Source organism: Phocoena phocoena, chromosome 2, assembly GCF_963924675.1.
Source record: "Phocoena phocoena chromosome 2, mPhoPho1.1, whole genome shotgun sequence".
NCBI classification, from domain to species: domain Eukaryota; kingdom Metazoa; phylum Chordata; class Mammalia; order Artiodactyla; family Phocoenidae; genus Phocoena; species Phocoena phocoena.
In genome coordinates, this window is record NC_089220.1 from 92,592,253 (window position 1) to 92,611,981 (window position 19,729).

Consider the following 19,729-nt stretch of genomic DNA (forward strand, 5'->3'; position numbering starts at 1 on the left):
AGAGATCTAAGAAAATATCATGATATTGAAATGAAAACAAATCGCTATTAAAATAAAATAGACCTTTAAAAATGAAATTAAAAAGTCAGAGATAAAAGAAATTTACTTGAAGGCATTGTGCTATCCTCAGATACATTAGTATTATAAATATCAGTTTAAGTTATAAATATAATTATGTGAATCCTCACAGCAATTAAAATCAGAGGAATGAGTTAGTCCAGCATCATCAAGGACAAAACTATGGCTTGAATGCAGTCCCAACAAAGAAAAAAAGAAGAAAAATATATATAGAGAGAAAGAAAACATATATTCAAATGTACATATGCACATACATATACACACATACATATATATATCACACATATATATATATATATACAGTCTGCAGACTATATATATTTCACTTTTGAGTTGAAATTACTTGAGTGGTAATTTTCACCCAACAGGTGATAGTAGAAAGAAATAAAACTTGTAAATGGAATAGACTGGGCCCAAATGGAGCGAGAAGCCAATTCACCATCCATTGTCTACCTGCCTCATTGCTTCAATATTAAAGCGGCCCAGGTGATTTTGTTCTCTTCTGAGCTCTGAACAACCATCCTGGTAGTGTGGAACACAAGTATTCTATCAGTGTAAATCTGTCGCATTACTGGGAAAATTCATTCGAAGCATACGCCTGATGGCTATCCGCATCTATTAGATGTGCATGTTAATAACAAGAGCTAAGTGGCTCAAGAAGTGTTTCTCTGATTGTCCTGCCTACCAGGAAGCTCACAGTCAAATACGGTGCTCAATCATAAAAGATATTTCATCCCCTTTAACTGACATATCTAGGCCCTCATCTTTTTGTTGTTCCTATTTCTTTTCTTTTTCTTTTCCTTTAAGTCTCTCCATATCTTTTGGAAAACATTCAGAATATAAATAAATACAAAGAACCGTTAGTGATAGGTAAACCCCTCATGCAATGCTATATTCTGAATTAGAAAATCCTTCCAATTCCAAACATTTTTAATAAAAATATCAATACTGATTTAAAAAACAAGGCTCACTACTCAGACACACTTTGCACTTACCTGCACTATTTTCCTCTGACATTACGGTGTGGCAGAGTGCAAGTAACCTAAGGAATTCATGCACTTTGGGATCACCCATTTTAATGGATTCCATCAGATGGTGGTCAAAAAATGGAAATGTTCTGTCAGCTTGGGGGCTGACTGAGAAACCCACAGCCTCTTTTTTCTATAGGAGAACAACAACAACAACGAAACTGTAGACTTCATTCCAACAACAATCTTTTAAAATTCAAAAACACTTCTTCTAAGTATTTTTAGTGCTTGTATGATTTTTCAGCCTCAAAAGCCTGGCACTAAAATGGCTTTCTGTTCCCTCATTACCGTTAAATATTATCTTCTCATTTCAGAGCTATGTAAACCTTCATCACCAGAGCAGTAAACCTTCCAAAAGCATATGGGAAAGAAAAATATTCAATGGATGTACAGATTCTCAAATGTTTACTTCAACTCCAAAATACAAAGAAGCCCTGAAAACTGAAAGTTTTCTTCAAAACTTACTTGACGGCAAAACCTGACCTGACTTGAACTCATTTTGGCAGCAATATCTGACCTGGAATGGAATGTGCCTAATTATAGACTTTTAAAAGTCTACTTAGTGTGAATTAGTATTTTCTGTTATAAAACTATTTATGTGTTTGATTACAGGGTACTTTCTCTGATCTCACTAGAGTTACTGCATAACATAATGACAGAATTAAAATCAGGATCTTGAGATATTTGTACTCACGTGTTCATTGCAGCATTATTCACAATAGCCAAGAGGTAGAAACAACATAAATGTCCATCAACAGATAAATAAAGAATATGTGGTTATATATATACAATGGAATATTATTCAGCCATTTATAAAAAGAAATCCTATCTTTATGCTATGACATGAATGAACCTCGAGGGCATTATGCTAAGTGAAATAAACCACTCACAAAAGCACAAATATTGCATGATTCCATTTATATGAGGTATCTAAAGTAGAATTCACAGAAACTGAGTGTAGAATGGTAGTTTCCAGGGACTAGAAGAATGGGGAAGTGGGGAATTGCAGTTCAATGAGAATTACAGAGTTTCAGACATGCAAGGTGAAAAAATTCTGGGATCTGCAGTACAACATTGTGCTCATTGTTAATAATAGTTTACTGTCCACTTAAAAATTTGTTGATTAAAAAAAAGCAAGATGAAAGAATAGGGTTCAATAAAGAACAGAATAAAATAGTAGACAATTCAATACTAAATTAGATCTCTGTTAATTCACTGACTTCTGAAAAGCATAAAACGTACTTCTAACTTTTAAAAGTTTATTATTCAAAGCACTAGACCTGTGATCATGTCTTTGCAAGGGCAGTTAATGGGAAAATACTTTTAATATACACTCTGTCTTGAAGACTGCAGAATATTTTAAATATAATACTTATATATCCAAGTATATGAGAAGACATACCAGTATACAAGATACTCCATTAGTTGTGTTTATCCCAGAATCATAGAGACTTATTTAATCACAGATTGTTTTGTTCATGTAATGAAGTTTGAAAACAACCACACATAAGGGGGAAAAAATGATCAACTCACTAATAAGTAGTAAAATACACACTGGATTTAGACTTCCCTAAACCCCACCCAGGGAAGAATCTATGACTTAAAGAGATTACAGCCTGTCAAACTGTCATTCAAATATAAAGTCAACAGATAGTTCTGAACAGGTATTTTTCATGAACCCATCTTGAAACCAGAGGATACTTCAGCCAAATAAGAAAAACAGTGGGAAAGGGAGCAGTTAGTGGTAAGCACCAAATCTCTCTAACTGAAGAAATATAAAAGAAATAGATTAGGATGGCAAAACAAAATGTATATATTATATACATTGTATATAATTGTATATATATAATTGTATATATATAATATATACAATTGTATATACATGTAATATATACAATTGTATATAATATATACAATTGTATATACAATTGTATATTATACAATATATATAATTGTATATATATAATATAATTGTATATTATATATATATTATATACATTGACTATGTAGAAAAGACTGATAAAAATTAGGAGAAGATGCTGATTTCCTCATTTTAGTATCTGAAGGTCAGTAGATATCATTTGAAAACTCAAATCAACTAAGAGAAATCTATGTATATTTAAGATTAAGAAGCATCATTAGTCCAAGCAGTAGGAAAATATGAGGGAAAGAAGGATAAATATAATAATTTTACCATTTTTCATATTAGGAAATTGATAGACACTGCTTATGAAAAAAGAATTGAGTATTGTATAAACTTTTGAAAGTATACAGTAGAGAAACAATAAAATACTTTCCTAAATATTACAAGAGAAGCACACACACAGAGCAGAGTCCATACAGAGAATTATTAAAAATTATAAAGACATAAAGTATAACCTAAAATATTTAACAGAGCCAATGTAGATGGCCCAAACTCACTTATTAAAAAATTGGATGCAAAGCAAAATCCAACCCTCTGCTATACATAAGACACATCTAAAACAAAGTTATTTAGGAATATTGAAAATAAGAGGTGGGTAAATGCAAATCAAAAGAAACCAGGAGACATGACCTTGATATTAAATAAGGTTGAATCCAGGCCAAGGAGAATTAAATGAGTCAAAGAAGAGCACATTCATAATAAAAATGTAACCACTGTGAACATCAATGCACCTCAAGATAGCATCAATACTCATAAAATGAAGACTTCAGGCTATATAGGAGCTAGAGAGAGAGAGAAATTATCAGAACACTTTAGTTAACCTCTTTAATCCAAACAGATAATATAGATAAAAGATAAATAATGAAACAGAAGACCTAAATAATATAATTAATAAGGTAGAACTAAAATGATATACAGCTAATTTTATACCTTGAAAACAGAATATACATAAGCTCTCTTTTTAAGGACCCTGGAACACAGACAATAACTGATCATATTACACCACAAAGAAAACCCAAATAAAGTCCAAAAAAGTAGAAATAATACAAATCTATTCTTCTTGTTTCATTTTGTTTTGCTTTGTTTTTATAGTTAATAATACTTTATTTTATATTTAAAACTTGCTAAGGGAATAGAATTTCAAAACTTCCATCACAAGAAAAAATAACTTGTAATTTCAGTAGTGATGGATTTTTTGTTCGTTTTTTGAATTTTATTTATTTTTTTATACAGCAGGTTCTTATTGGTTATCCATTTTATACACATTAGTGTATATACAAATCTATTCTTTTATTAAAAGTACAATAAAGGTTGGGGGGGGAGTCCCAACCACTTCGAAATTTTAAACTTCTTCCTTAAAAACTCATGGTTCAATGTGGATATTCAAATTGACATAACAAAAATAAAGATACTTTAATACACTACAGGCCAAAATCCATGTAATTAAAACTAAAGCAGTGTTCAGAGGGAAATTAATAACCACAAATACTTGTATAAAAAAAGGAAAGAGGGACTTCCCTGGTGGTCCAGTGGTTGAGAATCCGCCTTCCAATGCAGGGGACGTGGCTTCAATCCCTGGACGGAGAACTAAGATCCCACGTGTTGTGGGGCAACTAAGCCCACACTCCGCAACTAGAGAGCCCACTCACTGCAACTACTGAGCCCGTGTGCTCTGGTGCCCGCGTGCCACAACTAGAGAGAAGCCCGTGCAACACAACAAAAGATCCTGCGTGCTGCAACTAAGACCCAATGCAGCCATAAATAAATATTTTTTAAAACAGGAAAGAACGAAATTTTTTTTTATTTTATTGAAGTATATAGCTGATTTACAATGTTGCAGTTAATTTCTGCTGCACAGCAAAGTGACTTTTTACATAGTCTTGTCAAAAATCAAAAGCTTTGATAAAACATTGTGTTGGTGAAGGTAGGAGAAAGTAAGCACTCTTGTACATTGCTTGTGACAGGGTAAATTCTAACGAGGACAATTTGGCAATATTTATCAAATTATAAATGCACATATATTTTGATTGAGCAGTTCCATTTCTAGAAATGGAACTTGTTAGAGAATATAGGATCCATGTGATATAACGTATACACTGTTATTTATTATTATTATTTTTTTGCGGTACGCGGGCCTCTCACTGTTGTGGCCTCTCCCGTTGCGGAGCACAGGCTCCGGACGCACAGGCTCAGTGGCCATGGCTCACGGGCCCAGCTGCTCCGCGGCATGTGGGATCCTCCTGGACCCGGCCACGAACCCGTGTCCCCTGCATCGGCAGGCGGACTCTCAACCACTGTGCCACCAGGGAAGCCCTACACTGTTATTTTTGCTGCATTTTCTTTACAAGCAAAATATTGAAAATATTCTGAATGTCCATTCCTGTCTCCTTACATAAATTAAGGAACATTGGTATAACAAACTACTATTCACTGTAAAGAGAAAAAGGGAGCACTTTTTTTTCACTGATATAGAAAGATCTTGATCATTGTTGAGGAAGAAAGTTAAGAACAGTATGTATAGTTCACTACCAACTATGTAAAAAATGGAGAAATATATTTGCTTGTATGTAATAAATACCTCTAAAAGAGAAAAAAAACCCAGGGAACTCTGTAGTTGGGAAACCTGTACGAGAAGGAATTTTGAACCATATGAATCTATTTTTTTAATGTTACATATTAGGTATCTCATCTGGTCATAGTGGAAATCAGGCGTCTAGGAACTATCATTTTTAAAAAGCACATACAACTTGAAATTAAAAGTAAGAATGAATTTTATCACCTCCACACCTTAGTCATGTCTGTTTTCTGACCCAGGACATCATGTACTTCACCTGAAAAAACAAAAATTGAGAACTAAAAATAAATGAAATTGAAACTAGATTTAGTCATTTAGTTTTAAGAAATACACTTGTTTATTAAAGCACTACTACTAGATGACATTATGAGTTCAAACCTAGACATTTTAAGGAGTGTTTTCAAACTGTAACGGTAGATATGGCGATTAACACAGAAAGATACTCATGTTTGCCCAAGATAGAACTAAAATGCAGTACACATTAAAACAAAATAAGATCGCAATCATGTTTATCTGTAAATTTTATCATTCTGTTGTTACATTATCTATGATGTTTGCAAGAGACAAATTTTGTTTTTCACTTTATACCCACTGTTGGGGAATCCAAAATGATATCCAAGACAGACCAATTCTCATCTTGATGAGTACATCTTTGTCTATCTTGGTTTGGGCCAGATCCATCTTTAATATCTATAATGGCAAGGTCAAATTAGCAAGTAAACATGAAACCATGTCAGAGCCTTCTGCAGTCAGAAAACATAGCCACCTATGTGCCAAACATTTAAAAATAACTATTCTTAGTATAAAGCCGATATGTGCTTATTACAAATATATTGGAAAATATAGGCGTTTTAAAAACAGGAACGAAAACCTGTAAAAAAAATGAAACAAAACAAACAAAAAAACAGATTTTCATTCCTGTTTTATAGAGGACAGGACTGAAGAACAGAATTCAAAGTGACATGATTCAACTAAAACTAAAAAGTCAGCATAGTAGGTTTTTAAATTCAAACCTATTTTCATTATACAATACTGTGACCCAGAAACCACTTGATAAAGAGTTACTGGTTGTTTTTCTGGGGCTCAGGTCTAAATCTAGAATACTGTGAGGCTGCTGTGTGGGAAGAGTCCCTGAGCTAGAGAGTGAACCTAGCCCAGCACCTGGAATTTAAATCCCAAACTCACCATGGTTATGTGCCAGTCATTGCCCTTTATGCTGTAACTCTGATAAATGTTAAAAGCAAAATAAAACTGTCTTTGTGTAAAATGGTCCTCCCAAAGAAAGCCTCTTCACAAGGCCGGTGATGAAAGTGAAGAAAAATGGAAGAAGTCTAAGAAAATAATAGTTCTGAGAAAGAAAACAGAAGCTTTAGATAAATCAGAGTAGAATATCAAATTTTCCCAAGGCCTGGATCTATGATATAAACAAGGCCAACTGTATGGGGGATAAAAAGTGATTCTGGAACATTCTTTGAGTGCTTTAGTAATAGTATATGTATTATAAATTAGAATGGCTATATAAATTTAAGGGTCTAAAGGGGTTACTTAAATCTTTCAGTTACTTTCCTGCCTTTTATGAGGGAAATCACAAGCTATCATGGGATTTGTAAATTTGGAGATTTGCAAAGATCTTGGGATATATACTTTGTGAAAAGCAAGGGACTTCTCTAAAAATCACCCTGTGACAAACATATCTACAAATAAATCTTGGTCCACGTGTCTGATAATTTCTTTAGGGTCATTTCCTGGAAGGGATATTATTATAATTATTATATTATCAATAAGTGCCATGGCAAAAGAATCCAAAAGGTCTACAAAATTCCAAATATCTCCAATACTCTAACAGAAATTTTCTCATTTAAACTGCTCTTTGGGTTGTATATTTTGAAAGCCTCTGAAAATAATATCAAAAGAATAAATTTTAAGAAAAGGTTCTATTTTATTTATCATCTTAATAAGAGTAATATCAGAAATGCACAATGTAACTGAGGGCTTGTGGAAGTCCAGTTTGAAAAATCATCTGGTCCACTACCAGAAAAGGGTGGGGCAGGACAGGGGCAGGGCAGAAGAGAGGTGAGGAAACCATGGCGACCACGGGTTATGGGGGTGGGATAGCAGAGGGAGGTCAAAAGGTAGGAAAGCATGAAAATCAACTTCCTGTATTTCTTAGTTTTGTTCAGGGTCAAATCTTACTTTAAAATATTTGGCAATGTGTGAAGTTTCCCATCAGGAGACAAAGGAAAGTTTTCCCTCTCTTTCTCAGATTTCCTTTATTTCCTGAGATTTCTGTATTGAGAAACTGTACACTCAGAGTCCAGTGAAGTGAGATTGGGAGTCCAGAGGAACCCGACAGCACCCTTCCGGGAAGCTTCCGTGCTCTCAACAGAAGGAACTGTCTGCTAACTAGCCAAAGTCGGGGTGACAAGGGTCACATATTACTAGAATGCCTGAAAATCCAAAACAGAGCAGGTATCCTAAAAGAAGCATACAAATAGCAACTGGATATTGATGAAACAGTTTGACCACTCAGAGTAGCCCTATACAGTGTGAATTCTCAGGAATGAACTGTAAATTCTTATGAATACAGACACTAACATCAATTCCAGAGCTGTTAGGAAGCAAGTATAAAATATTGCTTTTACTGAGATAAACAGGCTATGAAGAACTTGTCCTCCCTGGGATATGGGTCTATCAAGCACCACCGAACAGATCACACAGTTGGTGCACTGAAAGGAACCTTAGACAGTATCACGTCTAACCCCCATCTCTACCCATGAATGGTAACAGATTTAAAGTATCATCTGAATTATTCAATATTCATCCAACAAATATTTAGCAAGTGTTTATTATGTGCCAAGCACTATGTTATTAGATGCTGGTGGTGCCCATATTCATCAGAAAAACAGAGATTTTTTTAATTAAAAAATAAAACAGTGTTGCTTATTTCTTTTAAGGACTGTTAACAATACCAGGAAAAAGGAACTGTTTCCCTTACCGTAGATTCTCCCATTAATGGAACATTTTTTAAAAGTCATGATGTTTTCAGTGAGGGTACCCGTTTTGTCAGAGAAAACATATTCAATCTGGCCTAGTTCCTCATTGAGCGTGGTCGTCCGAGCTTGAGCAGGTGTTGCCTTCCCAGAGTAATACATCTTCCGATCCCAGTTTATAAAATAACTGTGTCCCAGACGAATTACTTCCACACTTTCATCATTAAAATGGAAAAAAAAGAGAAATACTCCATCAATTTCAGAAGATACAAAGCTTTGCCAAAGCAAGAAGTCTGCCAAAGTCTTCAGAGTTTAGAAGAAAATGTGGATGCTCTGTCTCCAGGTTTTAGGGACCTTCAGAGGCATCTCAGCAGAGTCTGTTCATAAAATGTTCTAAGTCATTTGCTTGTAGCACCTTGAAACAATGAGCTGGCTTTGCATAAAGCCTTAGGGAATGTTCCATGCTTCTCTACTTACATTAAACAGGCCTAGTAGAGATTTCTTGTATAGATTTTAGTTGTTTGATGTCGCTTCACTTTGCCAAAAGAGGTAGAAAGGAGTATCTCCATGAAGCACTAAGCAAACCATAATAGCTATTGAGTAAAAACAGGTTGTGTTGTCATATTACTTTGCCCATTGAAAAGAGCACTGTCTCATGATCTAGTGGTGATTTATGATTTTCCAGCTCTAGAAGTGGAATTTCTGAAGCCAAAGGTATAATCGTTTTCAGTCTTTGTACACAAGGCCAAATCAACTTCCAAAAAGTTACAACAATGTAAGTTTCTACCATTAGATTACTGAAAATTATCTTTTCGTCTATGCCAAGTCAAATGGCATCTCATTACTGATGACTGCATTTCTTTTCTTATCAGTGAGTTGAATTTTTTTTTTCAAATTTTATTGGCCAGTTATATTTCTCCTCAGAATTATCTAATTGCATTACCTGCCGATTTCATCTTTCCTATTCAGGTATTAGTGTATTTCTTATTGATTTGTATAAATTGTAGATCTATATATATATAGCATATGTATCTATATACATTATGCCAATAGTTACCCAGTTTATCATTCATCTTTTAATTTTGTTTCCACTATTTTTGACACAAAGAAGTTTTCTCTCTTTAATCAATCAAATTTATCAATAGTTTATAGTTTCTGTTTATAGTTTCTTTTCAGGGAGCTTTGCTTAAGCCTTCCCTATGGCAAGATTATATATATACAGATATCTATACTTTTCTTCTAGTTTTTTGTTGGTATTTTCCCCACGTTTAATTATTTATTGCAATTAGAATTTTCTGAAGGATGTGCATAGAGAAGCTAATTTCAGTTTTTACAAAGTTTATTCATCACCATTTGAACATTGAATCCTTTCCCCTACTGTGCTGAGATGCTTGCATGTCACATATAAATTATTTCTTCAGTAGAATCTGTTTTAGGCATTTCAATTTTGTTCCTTAATGTGTTAATGTACCTCTTGTTTTCATCATTGTAGCTTTATAAAATTTGGCATACCTGGAAAGAGGTAAGAACATCTTTATTCTCTTCTTTTTCAAAAATTCTTAGCTGTAATCACTCATTTATTCCTCTTGATAGAATCAATGTATTCATCAAATAAACTTTAGAATCAATGTATCAACTTTCTCATAAAACTTATTTGGAATTTTTATTAAAGTTGTATTAACCTCTTAATTATTTGAAAAGAATGGATATTTTATAACATTTAAACACAACTTCAAGAAAAAGGATAAATCTCCCCAGGAATTCAATTTTGAAAAAGTATTTCTATTGGTAAAGAGTTTAGTTTTGTTTTGTTTCGCTTTGTTTTTCACATAGGTCCACACCATAGCTTGATAGATTTGTTCCTGGACACTGTATCTTTTTATTGATGGGAAAATTTTTTAGTTGCTTTTGGCTTAAAGGAAAGTGTGTTGTGTTTTTTTTTTTAGATGTTGTGGGTAGGAGTTTATTAATTAATTAATTAATTTATTTTTGCTGTGTTGGGTCTTTGTCTCTGTGCCAGGGCTTTGTCTAGTTGTGGCAAGTGGGGGGCCACTCTTCATTCCGGTGTGTGGGCCTCTCACTATCGCGGCCTCTCTTGTTGCAGAGCACAGGCTCCAGACGCGCAGGCTCAGTAGCTGTGGCTCATGGGCCTAGTTGCTCCGTGGCATGTGGGATCCTCCCAGACCAGGGCTCAAACCCGTGTCCCCTGCATTAGCAGGCAGATTCTCAACTACTGTGCCACCAGGGAAGCCCCGGTAAGTGTTTTTAATACTAAAAGCTTTTCTTAATATTAAAAAAAGTGATTATGTTACAAAATACAACATTGCACTGAATTATCTTACTAAGAGTTTTACAGTTATTCTTTTGGATTTTCTAGGTTTATAATCACATTGTCTCCGCTCTTCCTTTCTAAGAGATTTTTTTCAGTTTCATGTCTCATTTTGTTCATAAATATTTTAGTTGCATGTGTTAGTACATTAACAAGAAGATCCAGAACAGTATAAAATAGTAATAATAAAGCAGGGACCCATAGTTTATTTCTGATGTTAATGGGAATTAAGCTTAGGTTTTCTTATCTGTAAATTGAGAAAGTTGACAGCAGCCTGATTATGCTAACTCTGAACATTTGTCTCCTTAAAGACAAAAGATGACACCCAAGTCCTTTCTGGGCACTAAATCCTATGCTTCTAGTTCTATAAGTACATGACACATCTATATTTCCCTCCCCAGCAATGGTAGGGTGTCAGTTCGTTTTCTAGCTATTTAAATGGTAACACTTTTTTTCACGCAAACTAAAAAATCACACTATGACTGTAGAATCGTAAGATATAAAAATGAATGTCATATTCTGCATGTATTTATTTATACCTTATCTTATCATGATTTATTCTTCATATCATTCCCACCCCACTTCCTTGTAAGTTCCTTGCTGGCTGTTCTAACTCAGCTTTGTTCTTCCTCTTTCATTCACTCAGAAAGCATTAGCACTTACCATGGACCAGGCAGAGTGCCTTACCTGTCACAGGCAGTCAGTTAGTGTTGAATGAGAAATCTGACCCTCTATTCCCTAATTTCACCAAGAAGGACATTAAGACATAGAGAGGTTAAGTGACTAACCCAAGGTCACACAAATAATTAACCACAGAACCAAGACTAGAATTCAGGCATTTGGTAAAGTCCATGAAGACCTGACCTTAAGAATGCCATAAAAATGGCATTATGCAGGTAACTGATCAATCACTTGAAGCTTTCATTCATCTAAAAGTAAAGTATCTCCCTAAAAATCTAAGCAAAATTAATGGAGAGGAGAATTTGATCCTTTTGTGTTGCAGTTCGAGTCAGTGGAAGTACTCTAAATTAATTTGAATTCTTAGACCTTAAAATAGTCTGTAGAGAGGAAGAGTATCCTTTTTGTTTGGGAAAAGAGCATTTAGGAGAGTCACAATGGTACATTCAGCTCTTTGTTTTATAATAGCAGAGAAAAGGAGACAAATGCACAGAGTCAGTATAATCAAGCTGCTTAGTGTTTTCTGCCTGGAGGCTCAAAGAACAGGGCTTATGATTCTGCCCATTCTGAGGCAAAATAAGCAACATAGAAACGAGTTTCTTTTGTTTTGGAAAAAACACTAAAAAGCTAATTCCTTGGGAGTACAACAGCTGCACTTCTTAAGATGATGTATTAAAAAACTGTAGCTGGGTATGTTTTAAACTACAGATAAATTGACAGCATAGAAATACCCTACCAAAATCAATGTCCTATGCTCACATGGAATTGTTAAGCATTCAAAGTAAAGTCTACACTTTTATCCTCAAGTGACATGGCACTAATTTATTCCTTGTACCTATTCAAAGGCATAATGGAAGCTTTTGTAGAAGGCCTTCATCTCTCCAATCAGAAATACCTATGATTTCTCTTTTTCCAGATCTCTGTCTTAGCAACCTGAAATTCCCTGGAATGCTTTTTTCCCTCAAGCTGAACTCAGAATCACTATTCTTATTTGGTGAGCAAAAATGCTCACATTTATCTTCATCAATACCATGGCTTACCAACAGGTAGAAAATTCTAGCCTCTTTTTTTTTTTCTCTTGATGTCTTGGCTGATTAATAAATCATGCACAGCTTAAGACACAGACAATATGCCAAATGTTAGAAGACTTAGGTTTGGATCTTGGCTCTGTCCCTAACCAGCTCCACAATCCTGAAACAATCATCTCATTTATAAAAGAAGTTCAGCAATAACTACTTCAAAAGATTTTGGGGAGACATAAATGAGATAATGCATGTGAAAGCACTTTATGTAAAATATGAAATGCTATCTAGAGGTAATGTGATATTATTTGGAGCAGAAAGGAACTCAGAAATCAATTATCTCAATCTGCTCATTTTAGAGCACATATTTCATAGGCAAACTAAGGCACAGAGAAGCCAAGTGCTTTCTCCAAGGTCACACAGCTATTAGTGGCAGTGACAAGACGAGAACTTGGGCTCAGACTATTCCAAATAGGTTTTCATTCTGCCACTGTGGGGGACACATTAGAAGGAAAAGGAACCTGGGAATCTAGCCTTGGTCTTTAAAAAAACAATCTTAAAAATCATTAAATGAAAAATGCCAGTGCACTTCAAAGAAAGAGTGTATACGAAATACACTTCCTTCGTGAGGACACATGAAGCTGTACGTGTGCAGATGGTAAGCCACTATGAGCATTTATTATTCATTTCGACATAAAAGGAAAGCTATAAAAGCTGACCATAGCTCCTCTGGCAAAGAGCAGGATTTACTACAGACTTTATAATTGGATACAAGCATAAGAGGTCCTCAGAATCAAAGATGAGCCAGTAGGATACATTTTAAATAGAGCCCGCTCTGACCACAGCTCCAGAAGGCCCAAAGCATTTCGTGGTGTTGTGACCACATGCCACTACTTCCAGTCAATTTCCCACAACTTGACATTTCAGTTTCCTAACTGCTCTCTAAAACAAGGGTGGATTTTGTGCATTAACCTTCCCTTGTTTCATCAGAGTTAGGATTTTGGAAAGAGAGAAAAAGAAGCTTGTAAAAATTAGTGGGGATTTAGAGCTGGTGATTTTGTTTATTGTTAAAATACTGGTGATGAGGAATGTCGACGGAGGAAACAAGATGGCGGAGTAGAAGGACGTGCTCTCACTCCCTCTTGCGAAAACACCAGAATCACAACTACCTGCTGGAAAATCATTGACAGGAAGACACTGGAACTCACCAAAAAAGATACCCCACATCCAAAGACAAAGGAGAAGCCACAATGAGACGGTAGGAGGGGCGCAATCACAGTAAAATCAAATCCCATAACTGGTGGGTGGGTGACTCACAGACTGGCAAACACTTATACCAAAGAAGTCCACCCACTGGAGTGAAGGTTCTGAGCCCCACGTCAGGCTTCCCAACCTGGGGGTCTGGCAACGGGAGGAGGAATTCCTAAAGAATCAAACTTTGAAGCCTAGTGGGAATTGATTGCAGGACTTCGACAGGACTGGGGGAAACAGAGACCCCACTCTTGGAGGACACACACAAAGTAGTGTGTGCATCAGGACCCAGGGGAAGGATCAGTGATCCCAGGGGACACTGAACCAGACCTACCTGCTAGTGTTGGAGGGTCTCCTGCAGAGGCAGGGGGTGGCTCTGTTTCACCATGGGGACAAGGACACTGGCAGCAGAAGTTCAGGAAGTACTCCTTGGTGTGAGCCCTCCCAGAGTCTGTCATTAGCCCCACCAAAGAGCCCAGGTAGGCTCCAGTGTTGGGTAGCCTCAGGCAAAACAACCAAGAGGGAGGGAACCCAGCCCCACCCATCAACAGTCAAGTGGATTAAAGTTTTACTGAGCTCTGCCCACCAGAGCAACAGTAACCTCTACCCACCACCAGAGCCTATCATCAAGCCTCTTAGATAGCCTCATCCACCAGAGGGCAGACAGCAGAAGCAAGAAAAAATACAATCCTGCAGCCTGTGGAATAAAAACCACATTCACAGAAAGATAGACAAGATGAAAAGGCAGAGGGCTATATACCAGATGAAGGAACAAGATAAAACCCCAAACAACTAAATGAAGTGGAGATAGGCAACCTTCCAGAAAAAGAATTCAGAATAATGATAGTGAAGATGATCCAGGACCTCAGAAAAAGAATGGAAGCAAAGATCTAGAAGATGCAAGAAATGTTTAACAAAGACCTAGATGAATTAAAGAACAAACAGAGATGAACAATACAATAACTGAAAAGAAAACTACACTAGAGGGAATCAATAGCAGAATAACTGAGGCAGAAGAACGGATAAGTGACCTGGAAGACAGAATGGTAGATTTCACTTTAGTCTGCGGAACAGACTAAAGAAAAAAGAATGAAAAGAAATGAAGACAGCTTAAGAGACCTCTGGGACAACATTAAATGCAACAACGTTTGCATTATAGGGGTCCCAGAAGGAGAAGAGAGAGAGAAAGGACCAGAGAAAATATCTGAAGAGATTATAGTTGAAAACTTCCCTAACATGGGAAAGGAAATAGCCACCCAAGTCCAGGAAGCACAGAGAGTCCCATACAGGAGAAACCCCAGGAGAAACAGGCCGAGACACATACTAATCAAATTGGCAAAAATTAAAGACAATGCAAAATTATTGAAAGCAGCAAGGGAAAAACGATGAATAACATACAAGGGAAATCCCATAAGGTTAACAGCTGCTTTCTCAGCAGAAACTCTACAAGCCAGAAGGGAGTGGCACATGATATACTTAAAGTGATGAAAGGGAAGAACCTACACCCAAGATTACTCTACCTGGCAAGGATCTCATTTAGATTCAATGGAGAAATCAAAAGCTTTACAGACAAGCAAAAGCTAAGAGAATTCAGCACCACCAAACCAGCTCTACAACAAATGCTAAAGGAACTTCTCTAAGTGTGAAACACAAGAGAAGAAAAGGACCTACAAAAACAAACCCAAAGCAATGAAGAAAATGGGCATAGGAACATACATATCGATAATTACCTTAAACGTGAATGGATTAAATGCTCCAACCGAAAGACACAGGCTTGCTGAATGGATACAGAAACAAGACCCATATGTATGCTGCCTACAAGAGACCCACGTCAGACCCAGGGACAGTGAGGGGATGGAAAAAGATATTCCATGCAAATGGAAATCAAAAGAAATCTGGAGTAGCTATATTCATATCAGATAAAATAGACTTTAAAATAAAGAATGTTACAAGAGACAAGGAAGGACACTACATAATGATCAAGGGATCAATCCAAGAAGAAGGTATAACATTTATAAATATATAACCCAACATAGGAGCACCTCAATAGATAAGGCAATGGCTAATAGCTGTAAAAGAGGAAATCGACAGTAACACAATCATAGTGGGGGACTTTAAAACCTCACTTGCACCAATGGACAGACCACCCAAAATGAAAATAAATAAGGAAACAGAAACTTTAAATGACACAATAGACCAGATAGATTTAATTGATATTTATAGGACATTCCATCCAAAAAAAGCAGATTACACTTTCTTCTCAAGTGCTCACAGGACATTCTCCAGGATAGATCACATCTTGGGTCACAAATCAAGCCTCAGTAAATTTAAGAAAATTGAAATCATATCAAGCATCTTTTCTGACCAAAACGCTATGAAATTAGAAATGAATTACAGGGAAAAAAACTTAAAAAACACAAATACATGAGGCTAAACAATACGTTACTAAATAACCAAGGGATCACTGAAGAAATCAAAGAGGAAATCAAAAAATACCTAGAGACAAATGACAATGAAAACACGACAATCCAAAACCTATGGGATGCAGCAAAAGCAGTTCTAAGAGGGAAGTTTATAGCTATACAAGCCTACCTCAAGAAACAAGAAACATCTCAAATAAACAATCTAACCTTACACCTAAAGGAACTAGAGAAAGAAGAACAAACAAAACCCAAAGTTAGCAGAAGGAAACAAATCATAAAGATCAGAGTGGAAATAAATGAAATAGAAACAAAGAAAACAATAGCAAAGATCAATAAAAATAAAAGCTGGTTCCTTGAAAAGATAAACAAAATTGATAAACCAGTAGCCAGACTCATCAAGAAAAAGAGGGAGAGGACTCAAATCAATAAAAGTAGAAATGAAAAAGGAGACGTTACAACAGACACCGCAGAAATACAAAGCATCCTAAGAGACGACTACAAGCAATGCTATGCCAATAAAATAGACAATCTGGAAGAAATGGACAAATTCTTAGAAAGGTATAACCTTCCAAGACTGAACCAGGAAGAAATAGAAAATACGAACAGACCAGTCACAAGTAATGAAATTGAAACTGTGATTAAAAATCTTCCAACAAACAAAAGTCCAGGACCAGATGGCTTCACAGGTGAATTCTATCAAACATTTAGAGAAGAGCTAACACCCATCCTTCTCAAACTCTTCCAAAAAATTGCAGAGGAAAGAACGCTCCCAAACTCATTCTATGAGGTCCCCATCACGCTGATACCAAAACCAGACAACAATACTACAAAAAAAGAAAAGTACAGACCAACATCACTGATGAATATAGATGCAAAAATCCTCAACAAAATACTAGCAAACAGAATCCAACAACACATTAAAAGGATCATATACCACGACCAACTGGGATTTATCCCAGGGATGCAAGGATTCTTCAATGTATGCAAATCAATCAATGTGATACACCATATTAAGAAACAGAAGAATAAAATTCATATGATCATCTGAATAGATGCAGAAAAAGCTTTTCACAAAATTCAACACCCATTCATGATAAAAACTCTCCAGAAAGTGGGCATGGAGGGAACCTACCTCAACATAATAAAGACTATACACAACAAACCCACAGCAAACATCATTCTCAATGGTGAAAAACTGAAAGCATTTACTCTAAGATCAGGAACGAGACAAGGATGTCCACTCTCACCACTATCATTCAACATAGTTTTGGAAGTCTTAGCCACGGCAATCAGAGAAGAAAAAGAAATAAAAGGAATCCAAATCGGAAAAGAAGAAGTAAAGCTGTCACTGTTTGCAGATGACATGATACCATACATAGAGAATCCTAAAAATGCCACCAGAAAACTACTAGAGCTAATCAATGAATTTGGTAAAGTAGCAGGATACAAAATTAATGCACAGAAATCTCTTGCATTCCTATACACTAATGATGAAAAACCTGAAAGAGAAATTATGGAAACACTCCCATTTACCATTGGAACAAAAAGAATAAAATACCTAGGAATAAACCTACCTAGGGAGACAAAAGACCTGTATGTAGAAAACTATAAGACACTGACGAAAGAAATTAAAGATGATACCAACAGATGGAGAGATATACCATGTTCTTGGATTGGAAGAATCAATATTGTGAAAATGACTCTACTACCCAAAGCAATCTACAGATTCAATACAATCCCTATCAAATTACCAATGGCATATTTTATGGAACTAGAACAAATCATCTTAAAATTTGCATGGAGACACAAAAGACCCCAAATAGCCAAAGCAGTCTTGAGGGGAAAAAACAGAGCTGGAGGAATCAGACTCCCTGACTTCAGACTATACTACAAAGCTACAGTAATCAAGATAATTACCTAGATCAATGGAACAAGATTGAAAGCCCAAAGATAAACCCACACACCTATGGTCAACTAATCTATGACAAAGGTGGCGAGGATATACAATGGAGAAAAGACAGCCTCTTCAATAAGTGGTGCTGGGGAAACTGGACAGCTACATGTAAGAGAATGAAATTAGAATACTCCCTAACACCATGCACAAAAATAAACTCAAATGGAGTCAAGACCTAAATGTAAGACCAAACACTCTAAAACTCTTAGAGGAAAACATAGGAAGAACACTCTTTGACATAAATCACAGCAAGATCTTTTTTGATCCACCTCTTAAAGCAATGGTAATAAAAACAAAAATAAACAAATGGGACCTAATGAAACTTCATAGCTTTTACACAGCAAAGGAAACCATAAACAAGACAAAAAGACAACCTACAGAATGGGAGAAAATATTTGCATACAAATCAATGGACAAAGATTAATCTCCAAAATATATAAACAGCTCATGCAGCTCAATATTAAAGAAACAAACAACCCAATCCAAAAATGGGCAGAAGACCTAAATAGATATTTCTCCAAAGAAGACATACAGATGGCCAAGAAGCACATGAGAAGCTTCTCAACTTCATTAATTATTAGAAAAATGCAAATCAAAACTACAGTGAGGTATCACCTCACACCAGTTAGAATGAGCATCATCAGAAAATCTACAAACAACAAATGCTGGAGAGGGTGTGGAGAAAAGAGAACCCTCTTGCACTGTTGGTGGGAATGTAAACTGATACAGCCACTATGGAGAACTATATGTAGGTTCCTTAAAAAATTAAAAGTAGAATTACCATATGATCCAGCAATCCCACTACTGGGCATATACCCAGAGAAAACCATAATTCAAAAAGACACGTGCACCCTGATGTTTACTCTAGCACTATTTATAATAGCCAGGTCATGGAAGCAGCCTAAATGCCCATCAACAGACGGATGGATAAAGAAGTTGTGGTACATATATACAATGGAATATTACTCAGCCATAAAAAGGAACAAAATTGAGTCATTTATTGAGATGTGGACGGATCTAGAGACTGTCATACAGAGTGAAGTAAGTCAGAAAGAGAAAAACAAATATCGTGTATTAACGCATGTATTTGGAACCTAGAAAAATGTTACAGATGAGCTGGCTTGCAGGGCAGAAGTTGAGACACAGATGTAGAGAACAGACGTATGGACACCAAGTGGGGAAAACCGCAGTGGGGTGGGGATGGTGGTGTACTGAATTGGGTGATTGGGATTGACATGTATACAGTGTAAAAAAAAAAAACACGGGGACACCGTGCTGCCAAGGGACTTCGATTCTAATCTGCCGAGGGAGGCTGGACTCTGAGCTGCTCCAGGGAAGGCGTGTCCATATTCGTGCATGTCCCCATGCCTAGCACAGTGCCTGGCACCCAGTGGGCACTCAGCAGAGGGCTGCTGGATGAACACAGTCTAAGTTAAAGCAATGCAGTTCTGTTTGCTATGATTTCTATTTTTGGAGA

The 19,729-nt window shown here is 36.1% G+C and overlaps 1 protein-coding gene across 1 annotated transcript in view; it reads right to left on the minus strand.

The window, feature by feature from the left end:
* Positions 1 to 19,729, minus strand: part of ATP8B4 (ATPase phospholipid transporting 8B4 (putative)) — a 180,134-nt gene that overhangs the window by 79,903 nt on the left and 80,502 nt on the right. The window contains exons 11-13 of the mRNA XM_065871723.1: positions 8,601 to 8,809; positions 5,818 to 5,861; positions 1,074 to 1,239 (exon numbers count right to left, since the gene is read on the minus strand). Of these exons, the coding sequence (XP_065727795.1) occupies positions 1,074 to 1,239; positions 5,818 to 5,861; positions 8,601 to 8,809 (419 nt within the window). The remainder of the gene's footprint in view (positions 1 to 1,073; positions 1,240 to 5,817; positions 5,862 to 8,600; positions 8,810 to 19,729) is intronic.